This window comes from Mauremys reevesii, linkage group 22 (genome assembly GCF_016161935.1).
Source record: "Mauremys reevesii isolate NIE-2019 linkage group 22, ASM1616193v1, whole genome shotgun sequence".
In the NCBI taxonomy this organism is placed as follows: domain Eukaryota; kingdom Metazoa; phylum Chordata; order Testudines; family Geoemydidae; genus Mauremys; species Mauremys reevesii.
In genome coordinates this window covers 1,144,085-1,162,026 of record NC_052644.1, presented here as the reverse complement: position 1 = coordinate 1,162,026, position 17,942 = coordinate 1,144,085, and the positions used below count along the sequence as shown (strand labels likewise).

The window sequence follows — 17,942 nt, the reverse complement described above, 5'->3', positions numbered from 1 at the left end:
CCCTTAGCCATCACTGAACCGTCCCAGTCTGATTGAGCTCTCCGCACACAGCAGCCGGTCCAGACCCCGCAGCATTTCTGAACCTTTTCCAAGTCCAATACCTCTATTGGAGATGGGGTGAGCACATCTGCCCGCAGGATTCCAGCTGTGGACGTCCCATGGATTGATATAGAGGCAACATGATATGTTCTGTCGTCTCTCTCCCTTCCCTAGCGGGTCCCAGCACCGGTGGCGGTTCTGGCGGCGGCTGCCCACTTCTTAGCAGATGCACTTCATGCCTCGGGTGGGCCGTGACCAGGATTCACTGAATCTGGCCTGCGGGTTGGATCATTGGTCTCCTGGGTGTTTTCGGAGAACCAGCCACAATGACTCAAACTCACCAAACTCCATCTTCAAATCTGCCGGGCTGTTTTCTGCCCTGCTCCTGTGCGGAGGAACCTCCCTCCTCCCGTGACGAAACCATCTCCCCAGCTCCAAGCTGGGCTGCCTCCTGGCTGGGCTCCCGCCATTTCTTCTGGTGCCAACGCTGCCCGTTAGCTGCGGCCGCGCTCCCCAGAGGCTGCTCAGCTCTGCCGCCCGCGGCAGCCCCCTCCTGCCACCTAGAACCGAGGTTCCTCCCCAGGGCGTGTGGGGAGCCCGCAGGGCTGCCCCTCCAGCCAGGCCGTGTGAGTCCAGGCCGAACCAGAGTGTCGGTGCCACCTGGCCCCCGGCGTCACCGCGTGGCTCAGGGCTGGCCCAGCGGCCATGGGCTGCTGCCTAGTTCGCCTGGAGCTCGAGCGGTTCCCCTGGCAGGGCCGGCTCCAGGCACCAGCATTCGAAGGCAATGTGCAAGGGGCGGCCGTCCCTGTGGTTTTGCCCCCAAGCAGCGCCGAATTGCCGCCACGGATGGGGGGGGGGAGTCTGTGTGCCCTTAGGGAGGCACATGCGTTTCCGCGGTGGCTTCAGCTAAACACAGAAGCTGCTGCCGAATTGCTGCCGCCGAGGAAACACGCCTGCTGCCCTAAGGGAACATGGACTGCAATTCGGCGCTGCTTGGGGCGGCGAAAACAAGCCGGTCCTGACCCCTGGAGGCATTTCCAGGGAGCAAACCGATCCCTCCTCCCCCAGCCGTTCCCCACAGCCTCCCAGCCACCCTTCTCTGGGCCGGCTCCAGCTTCAGTTCCTCTCTCCTGACCACAGGGCTCCAGGGGAGGTGAGGAATCAGAGCCACTGTCCTTTTCTTTGCCCTCGATCCCGTCCACCCTCCCACATCACCCGCGCGGGATCAGGGGGTCTCAAACTGGGGGTCGGGACCCCTCAGGGGGTCACAAGGTTACTACATGGGGGGTCACGAGCTGCCAGCCTCCACCCCAAACCCCGCTTTGCCGCCAGCATTTCTAATGGTGTTAAATAGATAAACACGTGTTTGCCATGTGTAAGGGGTGGCACTCAGGGGCTTGCTGTGTGAAAGGGGTCAGCACAGGCTGAGACCCCCTGTGCCAGGCGCACACCCAAGGTGCACGGTGCCTTCCTGAGTCTGCAGAGAGCCTGGAACAGCAGCGGGAGGAGGGGTGAACTGCTCTGCCAGAGGCCACGGCCGGACAGGGCTACAGCATCGGGGGGCCCAGTAGGATGGACCTTGTGACCCAAATTGTCTTCATTCGGCCCCACGTCCCTGATCCTGCAACGGGCTCACGTTCCCCACTGACCTGAACCAGTGGGAACCCGAGGAAACAATCCAAACCAGGCACAGGTCAAAGGGCCAGAGTCACCCTCTGCTGCTCTGCTCCCTGCAGCTCCTGGCTTCAGCTGGGCTCCCGGGGGCCCCATAAATCTACAAGGGGCAAACTCCCCTTTCCTGCTGAGCCTTTATCCCACTTTATCCCGCCCCCCAGACCCTGGCCGAGATCAGGGCCCCGTCGCGCCGGGCGCCCCCCAGACCCCGGCCGAGATCAGGGCCCCGTCGGGCCGGGCGCCGCCCAGACCCTGGCCGAGATCAGGGCCCCGTCGCGCCGGGCGCTGCCCAGACCCCGGCCGAGATCAGGGCCCCGTCGCGCCGGGCGCTGCCCAGACCCCAGCCGAGATCAGGGCCCGTCAGGCCGGCGCCGCCCAGACCTCAGCCGAGATCAGGGCCCGTCCGGGCGCGCGCCCAGACCCCGGCGAGATCAGGGCCCCGCTGGCCGGGCGCCGCCCAGACCCCAGCCGAGATCAGGGCCCGTCGCCGGGCGCTGCCCAGACCCGGCCGAGATCAGGGCCCCGTCGTGCGGGCGCTGCCCAGACCCCAGCCGAGATCAGGGCCCGTCGGGCCGGGCGCCCCAGACCCCGGCGAGATCGGGCCCGTCGGGCCGGGCACCCCCAGACCCGGCCGAGATCAGGGCCCCTCGCGCCGGGCGCCGCCCAGACCCCGGCCGAGATCAGGGCCCCGTCGGGCCGGGCGCCGCCCAGACCCCGGCCGAGATCGGGGCCCGTCGCGCCGGACCCCCAAGGGCCGGACCCCGCCTGGCAGGACCCACTGACAGTCTCCCCGCGGAGGGGGTTGCTCGGGCGTGCGGCAGGACCAGGACCCAGGCGCCCTGCAGGCTGCACCCCGAGCGCATCCCGCCCCTGGCGCGCCCCGGCCCCGCGCCTCGCTCCGCGCTCCGGGCCGGCCAAGCCGCGGCAGCCGGGCGGGGACGGGGAGGCTGCGCCGCCGAGCGGGATTGGCCGGGCGCGGGGGCGGCGGTGACGGCGGGCTGCCTGGCCGGGCTCTGCGGCGCGCACCGGGCCCGGATGCTGCGGGAGCCGGCGCCGGTGAGTCCTGCGCCGCGGGCATGGGGGCGCGGGCAGGTGGCGGGGGATGGGGGGATGGGGGGAGCCTCCCTCGCGGGGTGGGCGCGGGCATGGGGGCGCGGCAGGTGGCAGGGAAGGGGGCAGAGGGATGGGGAGCCCCTCGCGGGGTGGGCGCGGGCATGGGGGCGCGGGCAGGTGGCGGGGGAAGGGGGGGATGGGGGGAGCCCCCCTCGCGGGGGAGGGCGCGGGCATGGGGGGGGGCGCAGGCAGGTGCCGGGGGAAGGGGGGGATGGGTGGAGCCCCCCGCGCGGGGGTGGGCGCGGGCATGGGGGGGGCGCGGGCAGGTGGCGTGGGAAGGGGGGGATGGGCATGGGGGCAGCCCCCCTCGCGGGGGGGTGGAGGGCACCACCCCAGGGTGCCAGCCGAGCGCTGTCTGTGGGTGCTCACGGCCCCTCGGGGTCGCCAGCCGGAGCTGGGTGTGTGCCGGGGGGGGGCGCTTGTCCCTTCGCCCCCAGCCAGCTGAGCCCCGAGCCGCCCTGCGTGTCTGGGACCCCGTGGAGCTGGCGGCTGGGGGGCAGGTTGGGATTTCGGCCGGGCTGGCGTTTGCCAAGAGCGTCGCTCCGGCTCTCCGGGCCCAGGCAGGTGGCGGCCCTGGCCGGACCCAGGCAGAGGCCTGTGGCCCTGTCGGTGCCCCTGGGACGAGGAGACCCTGTGACCCTCCTGCATCCCTGCCCCAAGCTGCATGTGTCCCTCTCCCGCACCATGGCTGCCGAAGGTGAACGGCAGGGCAGAGAGCTGAGCGTGTTCCCCCCAGCCGCTCTTGAACCCGGGGGGCCTGGCCAGGAGCCAGCTGGCTAGCACAGCTCCGGCTGGGGGCAGACCCTGCGGCCGGGCGGGCAAGGTCCCATCCCAGCCTTGTCCAGGTTTTAATTTATTCCTCCAGCCCCTGGGGGGAGGGGGGGTTGCTTTCCAGGTCAGTTGGAGGCTGCGGCTAAAACAAAGCCGGTGGCATAGGGAGAGCGTGGGGCCGGAGGCTGGGTCCCACCTGTGCGTCTCTGTATCTCCCCCCTGGCAGCCTGTCTGTGTGTCCCCCTCTGTCCATCCGTCCCCAGCTGTGTCCTCTCTCTGTGCCTCCCAACGCGATTCCATCTCCGCCCCTCCCCGACTGCGTCCTCCGCCGTCCATTGCAGTAGCCCAGCGTGCTGGCGTTTTCCAGACGGACGAGCGCCTGGGGACGTATGTGTGAGCGCGGGCGGGCGAGGGACAGAGCCACACGGCTCCCTACCTGCCTGCGGCCTCCGGCTGCCCCAGGGCTTGGCTTGGGTCAGGTGCCCGGCCAGACCCGGTTGATTTGCTGCTCCTGGCTGGCTGGCAGACCCCAGCGGGCCTGGCTGGCCGTGCGTTCTATCCAGGCATTTCCAGGCCAGAAGGGGCCAGGCTGACTCCTGCATCGCCCAGCTCACAGCACCCGCGGCAGGCTCTGCCTGGCTGGCCTTGGTCCCTCGAGGGGAATCCAGGCGCCAGGCCTCCTGTTTTGCCCCAGGATGAGAGGGAATCGTTCAGTTCCAAACGGTGCCAGGATCCTGCCCTGTGGGGCTGTGCCCCAGCACTGGAGCAGGGGGCGGGTGAGGATCAGCCCATCCACCCCCTTGCTCTGCTGCAACCTGACCCTTCTGAGGGAGACGGAAAGACCCATGATGCTGCCGGCTCCTTGGGCAGGTTCACGTGCTGCTCTCATGCCAGCCAGGCTCCTTTCCAGCGCGGGGAACCCGTCCCGCCCTCTGCCGCAGACTCAGTGTGGATAACGGTGCCAGCGGCACAGCCACCTCACCAGGCCTCAGCTCCTCCGGGTACGGGAGCACCTGTGACGGCGAGAGAGCCCCGCTGCCTGGGCCCGGCGCTGAGCGAGCCGGTTCGGGGCAGCGCTCCCGGCCATCGGGCGCTGCAGGGCGCTGGACGGAGAATGGGCCCAGCGTGGGTGCGAACTCCGGGCTTAGAGCCGGCGAAGGCAGCAGCCGGACACTAGAGCAGGACGAGCTCAGGCTAGAAATGACGTGCAGAGCCGTCGGCGAGGGGCTGGGCGTCTCCTTCCCCAGGCTCTGCTCCAGCGCAGCCGAAGTTCTGGGCTGCAGGCCGGGCGCTGAGGTGAGGGGCTCCAGCTTGCGCTAGGCACAAGGCCCCTCCGGCCAAGGCGATCGCAATCCCTGCCCGGCTGGGAACACGGGAATGAGCCCGTTTACCCGGCTCCCTGCCAGGCGCTGGCTCAGCAGGGTCTGTGCTCGAAGAGCCCCCAGCAGCGGTTCCGCCCCCGCTTTCCTCCCGCCCTGGCCTCTCCCGGAGATCGCTGCGAGCCTGGCGGTTTGAGCCTGGCTCTCAGGCTCATCTCCTTGTGACGCTGCGCTGCAGAACGGTTTATGGAAATGTGCTGATGAGGGTGAAGACAATGTCACTGGAATATGCTCCATGCGAAAGGTCTCTGGTGAGGGGTCGGTACAAAGCTTTTAATCTCCTGAGTGTGGTCAGCCCGTTTGTATGAACAGACCAAGCTTGTATCTAGGAATATGAAGTTAACTCCGAGTCCTACTGTCATTATGCCAAGTGGAGGCCATTAATGGTGGCTTGGAAGCTTGAGGGCTCCCATTGACCGGGACAATTGGGTGTAAATGGCTCTGTTTACCTGTAAGCCTCCCTGGGAGTCAGGCCGGAGGAATGGAGGCTGGGGACACATGATCATGTCACCTGGTACAGTGGCACCTTAAAGACGAACACATTTATCTGGGCAGAAGCTTTTGTACCTGGGAAAGCTTCTGCCCAGATAAATCTGTTACTCTTTAGGGTGTCACCGGACTCCTCGTTGTTTTTGTGGATACAGACGAACCCGGCCACCCCCTGATACGTGTCACCTGGTGCTGGAATCCATCTTAAACCTGGGGCTGTTCCATTGAGAAGGGGGGGGGGGGCCCAGAGAGCCAAAGGATTCCCGCCTTGGGCCAAAGCTGTAAACGGGTCTGGAGCAGAACAAGGGGGGCTGCAGCCATGAGAACCCCCCTAGGCACCACCTGAGCTGGGCTAACAGGGGCTGTTACCGGGGAAGGATCGGGCCAGGCTAGGGAGGAGACGCGGATTGGAGCATCTCTGAGGGGGAGATTTACCTGGATTCAGTTTCTTTACGTATTAGGCTCAGACTTGCGTGTTTTGCTTTATTTTGCTGGTAACTTACTTTGTTCTGTCTGTTACTTGGAACCACTTAACTCTACTGTTTATACTTCATAAAATCACTTTTGTTTATTAATTAACCCAGAGCAAGTGACTGATACCTGGGGGAGCAAACAGCTGTGTGTGTCTCTACCAGTGATACAGAGACCGGACAGTTTCTGAGTTCACCCTGTCTAAGCTTTATACCGAGTAAAACGGATTCATTTGGGGTTTGGACCCCGTTGGGAGCTGGGTGTCTGGGTGCTGGAGATAGGTGACCTGCTGAGCAGTTTTTGGTTAAACTCTGCAGCTTGTGGGGGGTGTGGGCCAGACCTGGGTCTGGGCTGCAGCAGGCTGGCGTGTCTGGCTCAACCAGGCGGGTTCTGGAGTCCCAGGCTGGCAGGGAAAATGGGCTCAGAGGCAATTCCAGCACGTCAGGTGACAGTCCCAAGGGGATTTCTGTGACCGAACCGTCACACTCATCTCACCAGGGCCTTTACCGGGACACCAAGGGGGAAAAGAAACCTGCCCCCAAAGAGCTGCCGGGCAGGGAAGACAGAATAGACTGGGGAGTGGAGAACAGGCGCATGGGAAACCAGCATCTGTCCCCTGGGAGTAAAAGTGGCAGAAAGTGGCCAAAACACCTTAAGCAGCCCTGGGCGCCGCCCAGACCCCGGCCGAGATCAGGGCCCCGTCGGGCCAGGCACTGCCCAGACCCCGGCCGAGATCAGGGCCCCGTCGGGCCGGGCGCCGCCCAGACCCCAGCCGAGATCAGGGCCCCGTCGGGCCGGGCGCCGCCCAGACCCCGGCCGAGATCAGGGCCCCGTCGGGCCGGGCGCTGCCCAGACCCCGGCCGAGATCAGGGCCCCATCGGGCCGGGCGCTGCACAGACCCAGCTGAGATCAGGGCCCCGTCGCGCCGGGCGCTGCCCAGACCCCAGCCGAGATCAGGGCGCCATTGGGCCGGGCGCTGCACAGACCCCGGCCGAGATCAGGGCCCCGTCGGGCCGGGCGCTGCCCAGACCCCAGCTGAGATCAGGGCCCCGCATGTGCTGCACAGACCCCGGCCGAGATCAGGTCCCCACTGTGCCAGGCGCCGCCCAGACCCCGGCCGAGATCAGGGCCCGTCGGGCCGGGCGCCGCCCAGACCCGGCCGAGTTCAGGGCCCCGTCGGGCCGGGCGCCGCCCAGACCCGGCGAGATCGGGCCCCGTCGGGCCTGGCGCCGCCCAGACCCGGCCGAGATCGGGCCCGTCGGGCCGGGCGCCGCCCAGACCCTGACCGAGATCAGGGCCCCGTCGCGCCGGGCGCTGCCCAGACCCCGGCCGAGATCAGGGCCCCGCGTGTGCTGCACAGACCCAGAGTGAGACCCAGCGCCTGCTCCCAGGAGCTCCCGGTCTGAGCAGATGAGAGGCTCCCTGTCCCCATATTACAGATTGGGCAGCTGAGCCCCAGAGAGACGCAGGGACTTGCCCGTCGCCACCCGGGGCAGAGCTGGGCTGCTCTAGAATCCCAGCTGGCGTTTTGAGCCCGGCCCTGTGCAGCTCTGCTGCCTTCGGGGGTCCCTGCAGCACAGTGACGGCGCAGGATCCGTCTGTGCACAGGGTGGGGGGCGGGTTGGGAGCGGGGCAGGGGCAGGGTGCTGGGGTGGGAGTGGGGCAGCAGTCGAGCGTGGGTTGCCGAGGCTGGGTGTCTGCCCAAGGAGGCGACCAGCCTGGGAGTTGGCGCGATGCCCTTTGTGCCTCCCTGTGCACGTTCCCAGCTCCGTCGCTGGGTTAGACAAACGCCCCCCCCCCCGCCCGCTCCGGCCCCCTGGCGCTTTATCCTGCCGCCGCTGAGCGCCTGTCGCTGCCGATCTGCACAGTGGGACCGATCCTGCCCTGCTGAGAGCGCCCGGGTCTGCGCGTCAGCAGCCACCGCCGGGGCGGCCGAAGGGTGGGATCCAGGACCCTTCCCCCAGCCCGCCGGGGAGCCCCCTCCTCTTAACCACGCAGGGCTCTGTCAGCCCCCCTGCCTGCCTGCCCTCTGGCCCGGCCCGGAGAGCTGGTGCTGGTACCTCCCCTGAGGGCGGACACGCTGCGCTCTCGTGCTGCTGGCGGAGGCACTGGCGGGGGTTCAGCCTGGCCTCGTGCCAGTGCCCGGGCGCCCCTTCCGGGGGAGGAAGCCATCAGCGAGGGGGAGTGGGGGGGCTGGAGCACAGGGGGGTGCACAGCGAGACGCAGAAGAGAGCCCCTCACACGTCTCCCTGGCACAGCTGCCCCCGCGCCCCCCCGAACCCCATGGAGGGAGCTGGGGCACTGGGGTGGGGGGAGCTCTGCCCCCCAGAAACGCCCAGCACGAGGCCCCGGAACAGGGGGACTCTCCCGCAGGAGCAGAGAGGTGATTCCCCCTGCTGGGAGCCTGGGGCCGGTTCTGGGGCCCGCTGGTCAATTGGGGGGGCCAGGAGAACGACCGACGGGTTGGAAAGCTCCTGGGGGGACAGACGGCGGGAGCTCCGGCTGCTTAGCTGAGCACAGGGACGGTTCAGGGGTGCCTGGGTCCCAGCCTGGCGCTGCCCACAGGGGAACACGTTTCCTGGCGGGCTCGTCAGGCTCGCAGAGGGAGGTCGGACCAGCCGCTGGCTGGACGCTGAAGCTGGACACATCCAGGCTGGAAATGAGACGTCAAATAACCAGGGGAACAATTCCCGGGGGGCGGGGGGGGGGATTCGCCAGCACTGGCAAAACCCGGAGGGGCTGTTCTAACAGACCTGCTCCAAGAGCGAGTTCTGTCCCCAGCTCTGGGGGGCTTGGGAGCTAGTGGTTGGAGGGGGGGGGCTGGGAGCCAGGACTCCTGGGTTCTATTTCTGACTCAGGGAGGAGAGTAGGGCCTAGTGGGTTAGAGCCAGTGGGAAGGCTGGGAGCCCAGGTTCATGCACAAGTCCCGTCCCGGTGCCTCAGTTTCCCCTGCCTGTCCAGTGGGGGTAACAATCCCTGCAGGCCCCCTGGGGGGGAGCACTACCTGATGCTCTGTTGATCTATCCATCACTCCTGGCACCTCGCCATCTCGGTCGGGGTCTGCGCAGCGCCTGGCCCGACGGGCCCCTGTTCTCAGGTGGAACCTGCATGCGCTGCTGTAACCCAGATAATTATACACAATAGCTGCAGCCTTTGCCGTCTCTACTGCCCCCTTTGTAGGGGTCAGCAAAGCCCTCTCAGAACTTCTGGTTCGTCTCCTTCAGGGCCCAGGAAACGCCCCTTTCCTTGGCAGAGGAAGGCACCCGCCTCCTGGGTAAAGTGCTGCAAAGCTGGGCAAGCGAAGCTGGAATATCCCCCCCCCCCCCAGTCCTTTGCCGATCACCGGGGTTCTCGCTCCCCGGTGTGTGTGACGGAGAAGAGCCCACGCGTTGCTGCCGACCAGGGCTGGGGGCACGCGTCTGTGTGCGATGGTTTGTGCCCAGCTCGCCAGGCGCCCAGACGCCCGCATGGGGCGGAAACACGAGCTCGCCCTAGTGAGGCTCGTCCGGCGAGGGAGTCGTTCAAACAGCCCGCAGCTTTCCAGCGCCGCTCCGCGAGCCTCCGCCCTGCAGCGGGGAGAGGGGCCGGGGGAGCCGTTTATTTGCCACAATCTGCATTTCTTGGTCGAACTAGGCGCTAATCCAGGGCAAATGCAGCGACTCCTGGTGGCCAGAGGACACACGTTGACTTTTCCCGGGGCAGTGGAGCTGTCCTGTAAAAACGAGCTGCACAAAGAAGAGGGAAGAAAACCCCAGAAAACGAAACGTTTCGTTGGATCCCCGTTGAAATATTTGGGGTTTTCTCATTTCTCCAAGTCTAAAACCAATAATTGTCATTTCGAGTTGGCCGGGAACGATTTTTCTGTCCAGATTTTCCAGCTGAGCCACCAAACGGAAAGTTCAGTTATTTGCTCACCTCTGCGTATCGCTGCAGACGTTCCCAACCCCATAACTGACCCTCCGGCTCCTCGTCGCAGCGGGTGTCAGTGGCTCCGGTTTCCAGGTGGAGGGGGCAAGTGACAGGAGCCTGACCCCCCATTGCTGTTCTCAGGCCCTGTCGTGGGGAAATGGAGCCCTGTAGCCATGCCCGGGGGCCGCCCCGCATGGCCTGGCTGCACTGGGAGCCCCTGGGGCCTGGAAGAGTTACTGTGCGGACAATGCGGCTCCCCCGCCGGCTTCCACACTGGAGGAGCCCGGATCGGGGACAGGGGAACTTGATGTGCAGCGTGACGGGAGTGACGGGTTCGGTCACACAGGCCCCCTTGGGACTGTCACCTGACGTGCTGAAACTACCTCTGAGCTGGTTTTCCCTGCCAGCCTGGGACTCCAGAACCCTGCCTGGTTGAGCCAGACACGCCAGCCTGCTGCAGCCCAGACCCAGGGTCTGAACCACACCGCCAAAGCTGCAGACTTTAACCAATATTGCTCAGCAGGTTTCCTATCTCCAGCATCCAGCTCCCAATGCAATCCAAACCTCAAATAAATCTGGTTTACTCTGTATAAAGCTTATACAGCGTAAACTCATAAACTGTCCGCCTTCTATAACACTGGTAGAGTGATATGCACAGCTGTTTGCTCCCCCAGGTATTAATCACTTATTCTGGGTTTATCAATAAACAAAAGTGATTTTATGAAGTATAAAAAGTAGGATTCAAGTGGTTCCAAGTAATAACAGACAGAACAAAAAGAACAGGAGGACTTGTGGCACCTTAGAGACTAACAGATTTATTTCAGCCTGAGCTTTCGTGAGCTACAGCCCACTTCTGCGGATGCACGGAATGGAACACGCAGACAGGAGGTATTTATACCTACCTAACACCTTGTCATGTTCTCTGTATGTATAAATATCTCCTGTCTGTGTGTTCCATTCCGTGCATCCGCAGAAGTGGGCTGTAGCTCACGAAAGCTCAGGCTGAAATAAATCTGTTAGTCTCTAAGGTGCCACAAGTACTTCTGTTCTTTTTGCGGATACAGACTAACATGGCTGCTACTCTGAAACCAGACAGAACAAAGTAAGTTACCAAGCAAAATAAAACAAAACACGCAAGTCTAAGCCTAATATATTTAAGAAACTGAATACAGGTAAATCTCCCCCTCAGAGATGTTCCAATCAGCTTCTTTCACAGACTAGACTCCTTCCTAGTCTGGGCCCGATCCTTTCCCCGGTGCAGCTCAGGTGGTAATTAGGGGATTTCTCATGACTGGCCCCCTGTTATAGCTTTGGCCCAAGATGTGAAACCTTTGTCTCTCTGGGTTCCCACCCCCCTTCTGAATGGAAAAGCACCAGGTTTAAGGTGAATTCCAGTATTAGGTGACATGGTCACATGTCACTGTAAGACCTCATTCTTCATGACCCACAGGCTGGCCCCCATGGCCACAAGAAGGCTTGCAGGTAAATAAATCATCTACAACCAATTGTCCTAGTCAGTGGGTGCCATCAAGATTCTAAACCACCATTAATGGGCCACACTTTGCACAATTACAATAGGACCTTAGAGTTAACTTCATATTTCTAGTGTTAGATACAAGGATGGTCCGTTCATACAAACAGGAGATTAGAAGCTTTGTAATGATCCCATGCAAGAGACCTTTTGCATGAAGCATATTCCAGTTACGTTACATTCACGCTCCAAGCATATTTGCATCAAGCATATGGAGTGCAACGGCCCAACGGGTCCCGTCCCTCGTTCGCTTGTAGCTCCGAGATGGGCTGGAGAGCGGGAGGCGAACCGGGCGAGCTGGTAACGCAGCATGAGACACGTCGGTGGAATCTCTTCCTTCCCACGTGCTGGGCTGGGTGCAGGATCTCTGGGCGACTCTCTGATGTCAGAAGGCAACGTAGATCATAAAGGCAATATGGGCTTAAAATCTATTAGCCTGAGCGGGCCGTAAGGGCTGTTTGCAAAGCCTGCTGGGAGCTGCGTGGTGTGACGGGCGGGTGTTGCCATTGGTCGCTGTCAGGCGTCTGGACTGTGCATTTATCGATTCATTGTGTGCAGCGAAGCCCTGGGGGCTGAGTCCTCGTTGCCCAGCCCCGTGCGCTGCCATCGCACCAGTGCAAAGGGAGAGGGACACTGTCGGCTTTTGCACAGAGACGTGGGGAAGCAGAGCCCGAAGGGACAGGCACAGATTTTAGGTGTATTACGACCCGTTGTGCCAGGTGCTGCACAGCCCCTGCCCGGAAGAGTGTCCAGTCTAAATTGACGGAGGGCGGGAGGAGAAGTGATTTGCCCCCACGGCAGAGCTGGGATAGAACCCAGGAATCCTGGCTCCCAGCGGCCACCCCACCCCCTGCAGCCCTGTTGTGCACCCTGCCGGATAATCTCTCTTGCCTTCTTGGCAAGTCGGCATCTGCTGGGCAAATCCCCCCTGCCTTGGCTGCTGTGTAACGCCAGCGAGGTAACGAGCGCGTCAGGAGCGTGCGTCCCGCACCAGGCCCCGCTCGGGCCGAGAGCTGCGCAGGGATTGGCGCAGCCCCCGCTCGGAGGGACGAGCCGGTGATCCCGGCCGTGCACAGCTCTGTACCGATTCCTCGTGCAGCGGCTCTCGACAGCGGCCCTTGAAGTCTCCTCCGGGCTTTTGGCCTCTGCGTGCGGCGTTTTGGCTCCGTGCTGGGGAGATGGTCGGTTCCTCAGGGTTATGCTGAACCGTTAGGGCCGTGGCAGGCCCCAAAGCCCCGGTGGGCTCAGGAATCCCTTGTGCCGGGGGCTGGCCAGGCCCAGCGGACAGACAGTCCCTGCCCTGAGAATTCACTGCTCAGCGTGGGCAGCGTCGTCTGGGTGACTCGCACGTGTGCAAAGCCTTGGCAAGCTAGCAGAGGCCTGTGTGTGCTGGGCCGTGCGTGTGCAGCACAGAGCCTGCTTCCCCCCCAGGGCTCCGTGCGTGTGAACACACGAGTGTGAGCAGCAGCGCTGTCCGCACAGGCGATTGAGGGCGCCGCTTTGCACGCTGCAATCACGTGTGTGTGATGTTTAGACACACGGGATGGCAGGTACGTGGGCAGAAGCTGGGGTGCGGCAGGTGCCAGTTCTGTCCCTGGCGTGCCCAGGCACGGCATACACGGACTGCACGTTGGCAGTGAATCGTGCGTGCAGCTTACCCTGTGCTGAGCCCTCGTGCACACATTTGGTGCATTGTCAGTTGCACGCTGAGTGATCGGCTGGCGTGTGAGACCCGTTCCTGGGCGGGGGCAGGGGCAGGCGTGCAGGAATGTTGAGCGTGTGGCATCGTACGTGCACCAGTAACTGGCGTGCTCTGGTTGCTGGAAAGTGCTTGGCACTGTTCGCGCTGCTTAGAAAAGAGCAGCCAGGCCGGCTGCCAGGCCCCGATCCAGCAGGAGGTTCCTGGGGCTGCCGGCTGGAGCAGGGTCTCCGCGAACCCCGGCCCACAGCCTGTCACCTGCTGTCGTTTCTGGTAGACGTTAAACTCCCCGATGGCCAACGGAGCAGCCGAGCTGGATAACATGGAGGTGCAGCTGCAGAACAACAACACCCGCTGGGAGAACACGGACAACCAGGCCTGGGATGACACCACGGCCACCGCCAAGCTGTTCGAGTGCTCCCGCATCAAAGCACTCGCCGGTGCGTCGCAGGGGGCTGGGGGCCAGGACGCCTGGGTTCTCCCCGGCTGGGGGGGGGAGGGGGCGTGGGGTCGGGTGGGTTAGCGCAGGGGGCTGGGAGCCAGGACTCCTGGGTTCTCTCCCCAGCTCTGGGAGGGGAGTGGGGTCTAGTGGTTAGAGCGGGGGGGCTGGGAGCCAGGACTCCTGGGTTCTCTCCCCAGCTCTGGGAGGGGAGTGGGGTCTAGTGGTTAGAGCCGGGGGTGGAGCCAGGGCTCCTGGGTTCTATCCTGGCTCCGGGAGGGGAGTGGGGGCTAGTGGGTAGAGCTGGGGGGTGGAGCCAGGGCTCCTGGGTTCTATCCTGGCTCCGGGGGGGGAGTGGGGTCTGGTGGTTAGAGCTGGGGGTGGAGCCAGGGCTCCTGGGTTCTATCCTGGCTCCGGGAGGGGAGTGGGGTCTGGTGGTTAGAGCCGGGGGTGGAGCCAGGACTCCTGGCACTGGCAGGGCAGTGCACTGTGTTGGTTAGAGCAGGGGGTGCCGTGGGGGCCCTGCACACGTGGCTGGGCGTGGGCAGGGCAGTGACCGTGCTGCGTTTGACCCCGGCAGATGAGCGCGAGGCCGTGCAGAAGAAAACCTTCACCAAGTGGGTGAATTCGCACCTGGCCCGGGTGTCCTGCCGCATCAGCGACCTCTACGCCGACCTCCGCGACGGCTACGTGCTGACCAAGCTGCTGGAGGTGCTGTCCGGGGAGCAGCTGGTGAGAACGCCTGGGCCAGCCCGGTGCTACGGGGCCCCTGGGGGCTGCCCCGTCAGAGTCTGCGCTAGGGTGCCCCGGCGGGATGCAGGGCACAGCCGGGATGGCAGGACACTGGCACGGTGTCCCGAGCCGGTGCGGACAGAGAAACAGCCTCCCGGAGTCAGCAGCAGAGGGTGGGGTTGGGGGGTGGTTCTGTGAAGGGGATCTGGGGTGGACACGGCTCCTGTCTGTCCGTCCGTCCGTCCCCATAGATAGCCCCCCGTCTGTCTGTCTGTCTGTCTGCCGGGGCTCCTCCCGGTCCCTCTCTCCGGCCCCGTCACCGGGCTGTCCCGGTGTCCAGCTCCGGCTGTGCCGCGCACGGGTGGGGCCAGGCCTGGCTGGTGGCTCAGGGCGAGGATGGGGCACTAGCTGCGAGCTCTCCTGGGGGCCCCGGGGAGAGGGGCAGTGCTCAGAGCCCTCCCCTTCGCCCCCAGCCCAAGCCGACGCGCGGGCGCATGCGGATCCACTCGCTGGAGAACGTGGACAAAGCCCTGCAGTTCCTGAAGGAGCAGCGGGTGCACCTGGAGAACGTCGGCTCCCACGACATCGTGGACGGGAACCACCGCCTGACGCTGGGGCTCATCTGGACCATCATCCTGCGGTTCCAGGTGCGAGGGGCTGGCGAGGCCGGTGCCTGGGGGGGCACTAGGGGCAGCGGGGTGGGGGGTCGACGGGGGTGCTCTGCCTACCAGCAGTGCTGAGAGCCGCGGCCCAGGAGCGTAAGGGCGGCGCCGGGTGCCGTGGGGTAGTGACAGATCCTTGGGACGGCCCCGCCCCACGGCAGGCGACTCCGCTCTGCCTCTCCCTGCCTGTTACACAGCCACTGCCGTCCCCCCCAGAGGTGGCTGCATCACAAAGCCCCGCCCCCGCCCAGCCACACCCGCTGACCCCACGCAGAGCCCCCCCCAGGCCGGGGGCCGGAGCAGAGCAGGTGCAGCTCACTCCGTTCTCCCAGGGCGCTGTCCCAGCAGGACTTGAGGGGCAGGGGGAGGGGAGTGGCCAGTGGAACCCAGGTGTCCGGCGGGGGAGGGCTGAGCGTTTCCGTGGCGCGTGTCAATCATCCTCCCCCCTCGCCCAGATCCAGGTGATTAAAATTGAGACGGAAGACAACAGGGAGACCCGCTCGGCCAAGGACGCGCTGCTGCTCTGGTGCCAGATGAAGACGGCAGGGTGAGGGGGGCTCTGGAGCTGCCTGGGTGCCCCCATGGCTCCCAGCTGGCCTTTGTGGGGGGCGTCCCTCCTGGGGCATGTGACAGGCCCTGGGCTTTGACTCCTCACTTCCCTCCTGGCACGGTCCTGAGCTGTGCCGCGGGCCTCGCTTTGCTTCCTGGCAGGGTGGGTTCTGCCTGCTGGTCCCTAGATCAGCGTGCGTAGGGACTGGGCGGGCATAGGGACCGGGTGTTCTCTGGGTGGGTATAAGGACCGGGCGGGCGTAGGGACAGGGCGTAGGGACCGGGAGGGTGTAGGGACTGGGCGGGCGTAGGGACCGGGCATTCTCTGGGCAGGAATAGGGACCGGGTGGGCCTAGGGACGGGGCAGGCAGAGGAACCAGGCGTAGGGACCGGGAGGGTGTAGGGACTGGGCGGGCGTAGTGTCACAGAGTCCCCGGGCGCTGCTCTGGAGCTGCTCCCCACCAAGCCAGGCAGGACTCTGGGAGCCTCCTCTCCCTCGGAGCAGCCTGTCTGCAGGGCAAGAAGCTCCCCCGGCTTCACCTCCTGGGTCTCTCCTGGGAGCATTCAGCATCCTCTGCCCCTCCGTGCGCTTCCCCCAGCGAGTCCCCCCAGGCGGGGTCCTGGGGGGCCACAGGGTCCTGCCCCCCCCCTGCGCAGTCAGACGTGACTCTCAGCCAGCCAGTAAAGCAGAACGTTTATTTGGACGGCAGGAACACAGTCCAACACAGGTCTTGCCGGTACAGACAATGGGACCCCCTTTAGTTAGGTCCATCTGGGGGCCCAGGGAGGCCACAGCCCCGTTGGGAAGCACAAGCCCCGTCAGGCCCCTCTCCATTTCCCAGCCAGCTCCAAACTGAAACTCCCCCTGGCCTCTCCCCCCGGCTCCTCCCCCGGCCTTTGTGTCCTTTGTCCAGTGTCCCAGGCAGACATGTCACCTGGCCTCCAACCCTCCTCCTGGGGTCTCAGGTTACATGCTCAGGTACCTCCCTTCCCCAAGGCCGTCCCAGCACAGCTCCCCTGCCACCTTCCCCGGTCAATACTCCCCACTCAGCACTCACAGAACACAGCCAGCACATTCCCGTTGGGACTGGGTGGGTGTAGGGACTGGGCATAGGGACCGGGCAGGCGTAGGGACTGGGCATAGGGACCGGGTGTAGGGACCGGGCAGGCGTAGGGACCAGGCGGGTGTAGGGACTGGGTGTAGGGACTGGGCAGGTGTAGGGACCAGGCGGGTGTAGGGACAGGCATTCTCCGGGTGCACAGCTGGGTCGCTTGCACCAAGGCGCGAGTTTAACCCTGGGCAGATGGTTGGATTTTGGTTTGGGGCCGGTTCTGGGTCTGGAACAGGGCTCAGCTCTTAAACCCAAATCAGCCTCCACACGGGTGCCGGGATCCCGGGCCGAATCCCCCCGGTGCAGCCGGCGCCGGGATCCCAGGCCGAATCCCCCCGGTGCAGCCGGCGCCGGGATCCCAGGCCGAATCCCCCCGGTGCAGCCGGTGCCGGGATCCCAGGCCGAATCCCCCCGGTGCAGCCAGTGCCAGGATCCGGGCGAATCCCCGGTGCAGCGGCACGGGATCGGGCCGAATCCCCCCGGTGCAGCCGGCGCCGGGATCCCGGGCCGAATCCCCCCGGTGCAGTCGGCGCCGGGATCCCAGGCTGAATCCCCCCGGTGCAGCCGGTGCCAGGATCCCGGGCCGAATCCCCCCGGTGCAGCCGGCGCCGGGATCCCAGGCCGAATTCCCCCGGTGCAGCCAGTGCCAGGATCCCGGGCCGAATCCCCCCGGTGCAGCCAGTGCCAGGATCCCGGGCCGAATCCCCCCGGTGCAGCCGGCGCCGGGATCCCAGGCCGAATTCCCCCGGTGCAGCCGGTGCCAGGATCCCGGGCCGAATCCCCCCGGTGCAGCCGGCGCCGGGATCCCGGGCTAGATGGAAGATGGCTCTGATTGGCCCAGGCTGTCCCGAGGTTGCTGTGAGTCTGATCCCCGAGCAGAGCCGGGGTGGGATGGGTCGGTCGGGTGGTCGGTCTGCGCCTGGTTGACTCGTTCCCTGCCCCCGTTTCGGACCCCACTCCAGGTACCCGGAAGTGAATATCCAGAACTTCACCACCAGCTGGAGAGACGGGCTGGCCTTCAACGCCCTGATCCACCGGCACAGGTGTGCGGGCGGCTGCCTCCTTCCGGGCGGTGGGGGGCTGGGCGCTCCCCGCTCCCCCCCCCGGGGGCTGGATTCAAAGGGCTTTTGGATTGTTTCTGATGTGCTGGCAGCTTCCCAGCCAGGGTCTGATTTTCTGGAATACATCAGGGCAATGGACTGAAGAGTTCCTGGCTCTGGGAGGGCAGGGGGGGCTGGTGGTTAGAGTGGGGGGGCTGGGAGCCAGGACTCCTGGGTTCAATCCCCAGCTCTGGGAGGGGAGGGGGGGGCTAGTGGTTGGGGGGGGGGCTGGGAGCCAGGACTCCTGGGTTCTATCCCCAGCTCTGGGAGGGC

The 17,942-nt window shown here is 65.0% G+C and overlaps 1 protein-coding gene across 3 annotated transcripts in view; it reads left to right on the top strand.

Annotated features, from left to right (window-relative positions):
* The first annotated feature begins 2,701 nt into the window (after nucleotides 1–2,701).
* SPTBN4 (spectrin beta, non-erythrocytic 4) overlaps nucleotides 2,702–17,942 on the top strand; it is a 68,844-nt gene continuing 53,603 nt past the window's right edge. For all 3 annotated transcript variants that reach the window (XM_039510553.1, XM_039510552.1, XM_039510554.1), the window contains exons 1-6: nucleotides 2,702–2,770; nucleotides 13,352–13,515; nucleotides 14,095–14,246; nucleotides 14,720–14,893; nucleotides 15,364–15,455; nucleotides 17,532–17,612. In XM_039510553.1, the coding sequence (XP_039366487.1) occupies nucleotides 13,368–13,515; nucleotides 14,095–14,246; nucleotides 14,720–14,893; nucleotides 15,364–15,455; nucleotides 17,532–17,612 (647 nt within the window). In that variant the 5' untranslated portion in view covers nucleotides 2,702–2,770; nucleotides 13,352–13,367. The remainder of the gene's footprint in view (nucleotides 2,771–13,351; nucleotides 13,516–14,094; nucleotides 14,247–14,719; nucleotides 14,894–15,363; nucleotides 15,456–17,531; nucleotides 17,613–17,942) is intronic.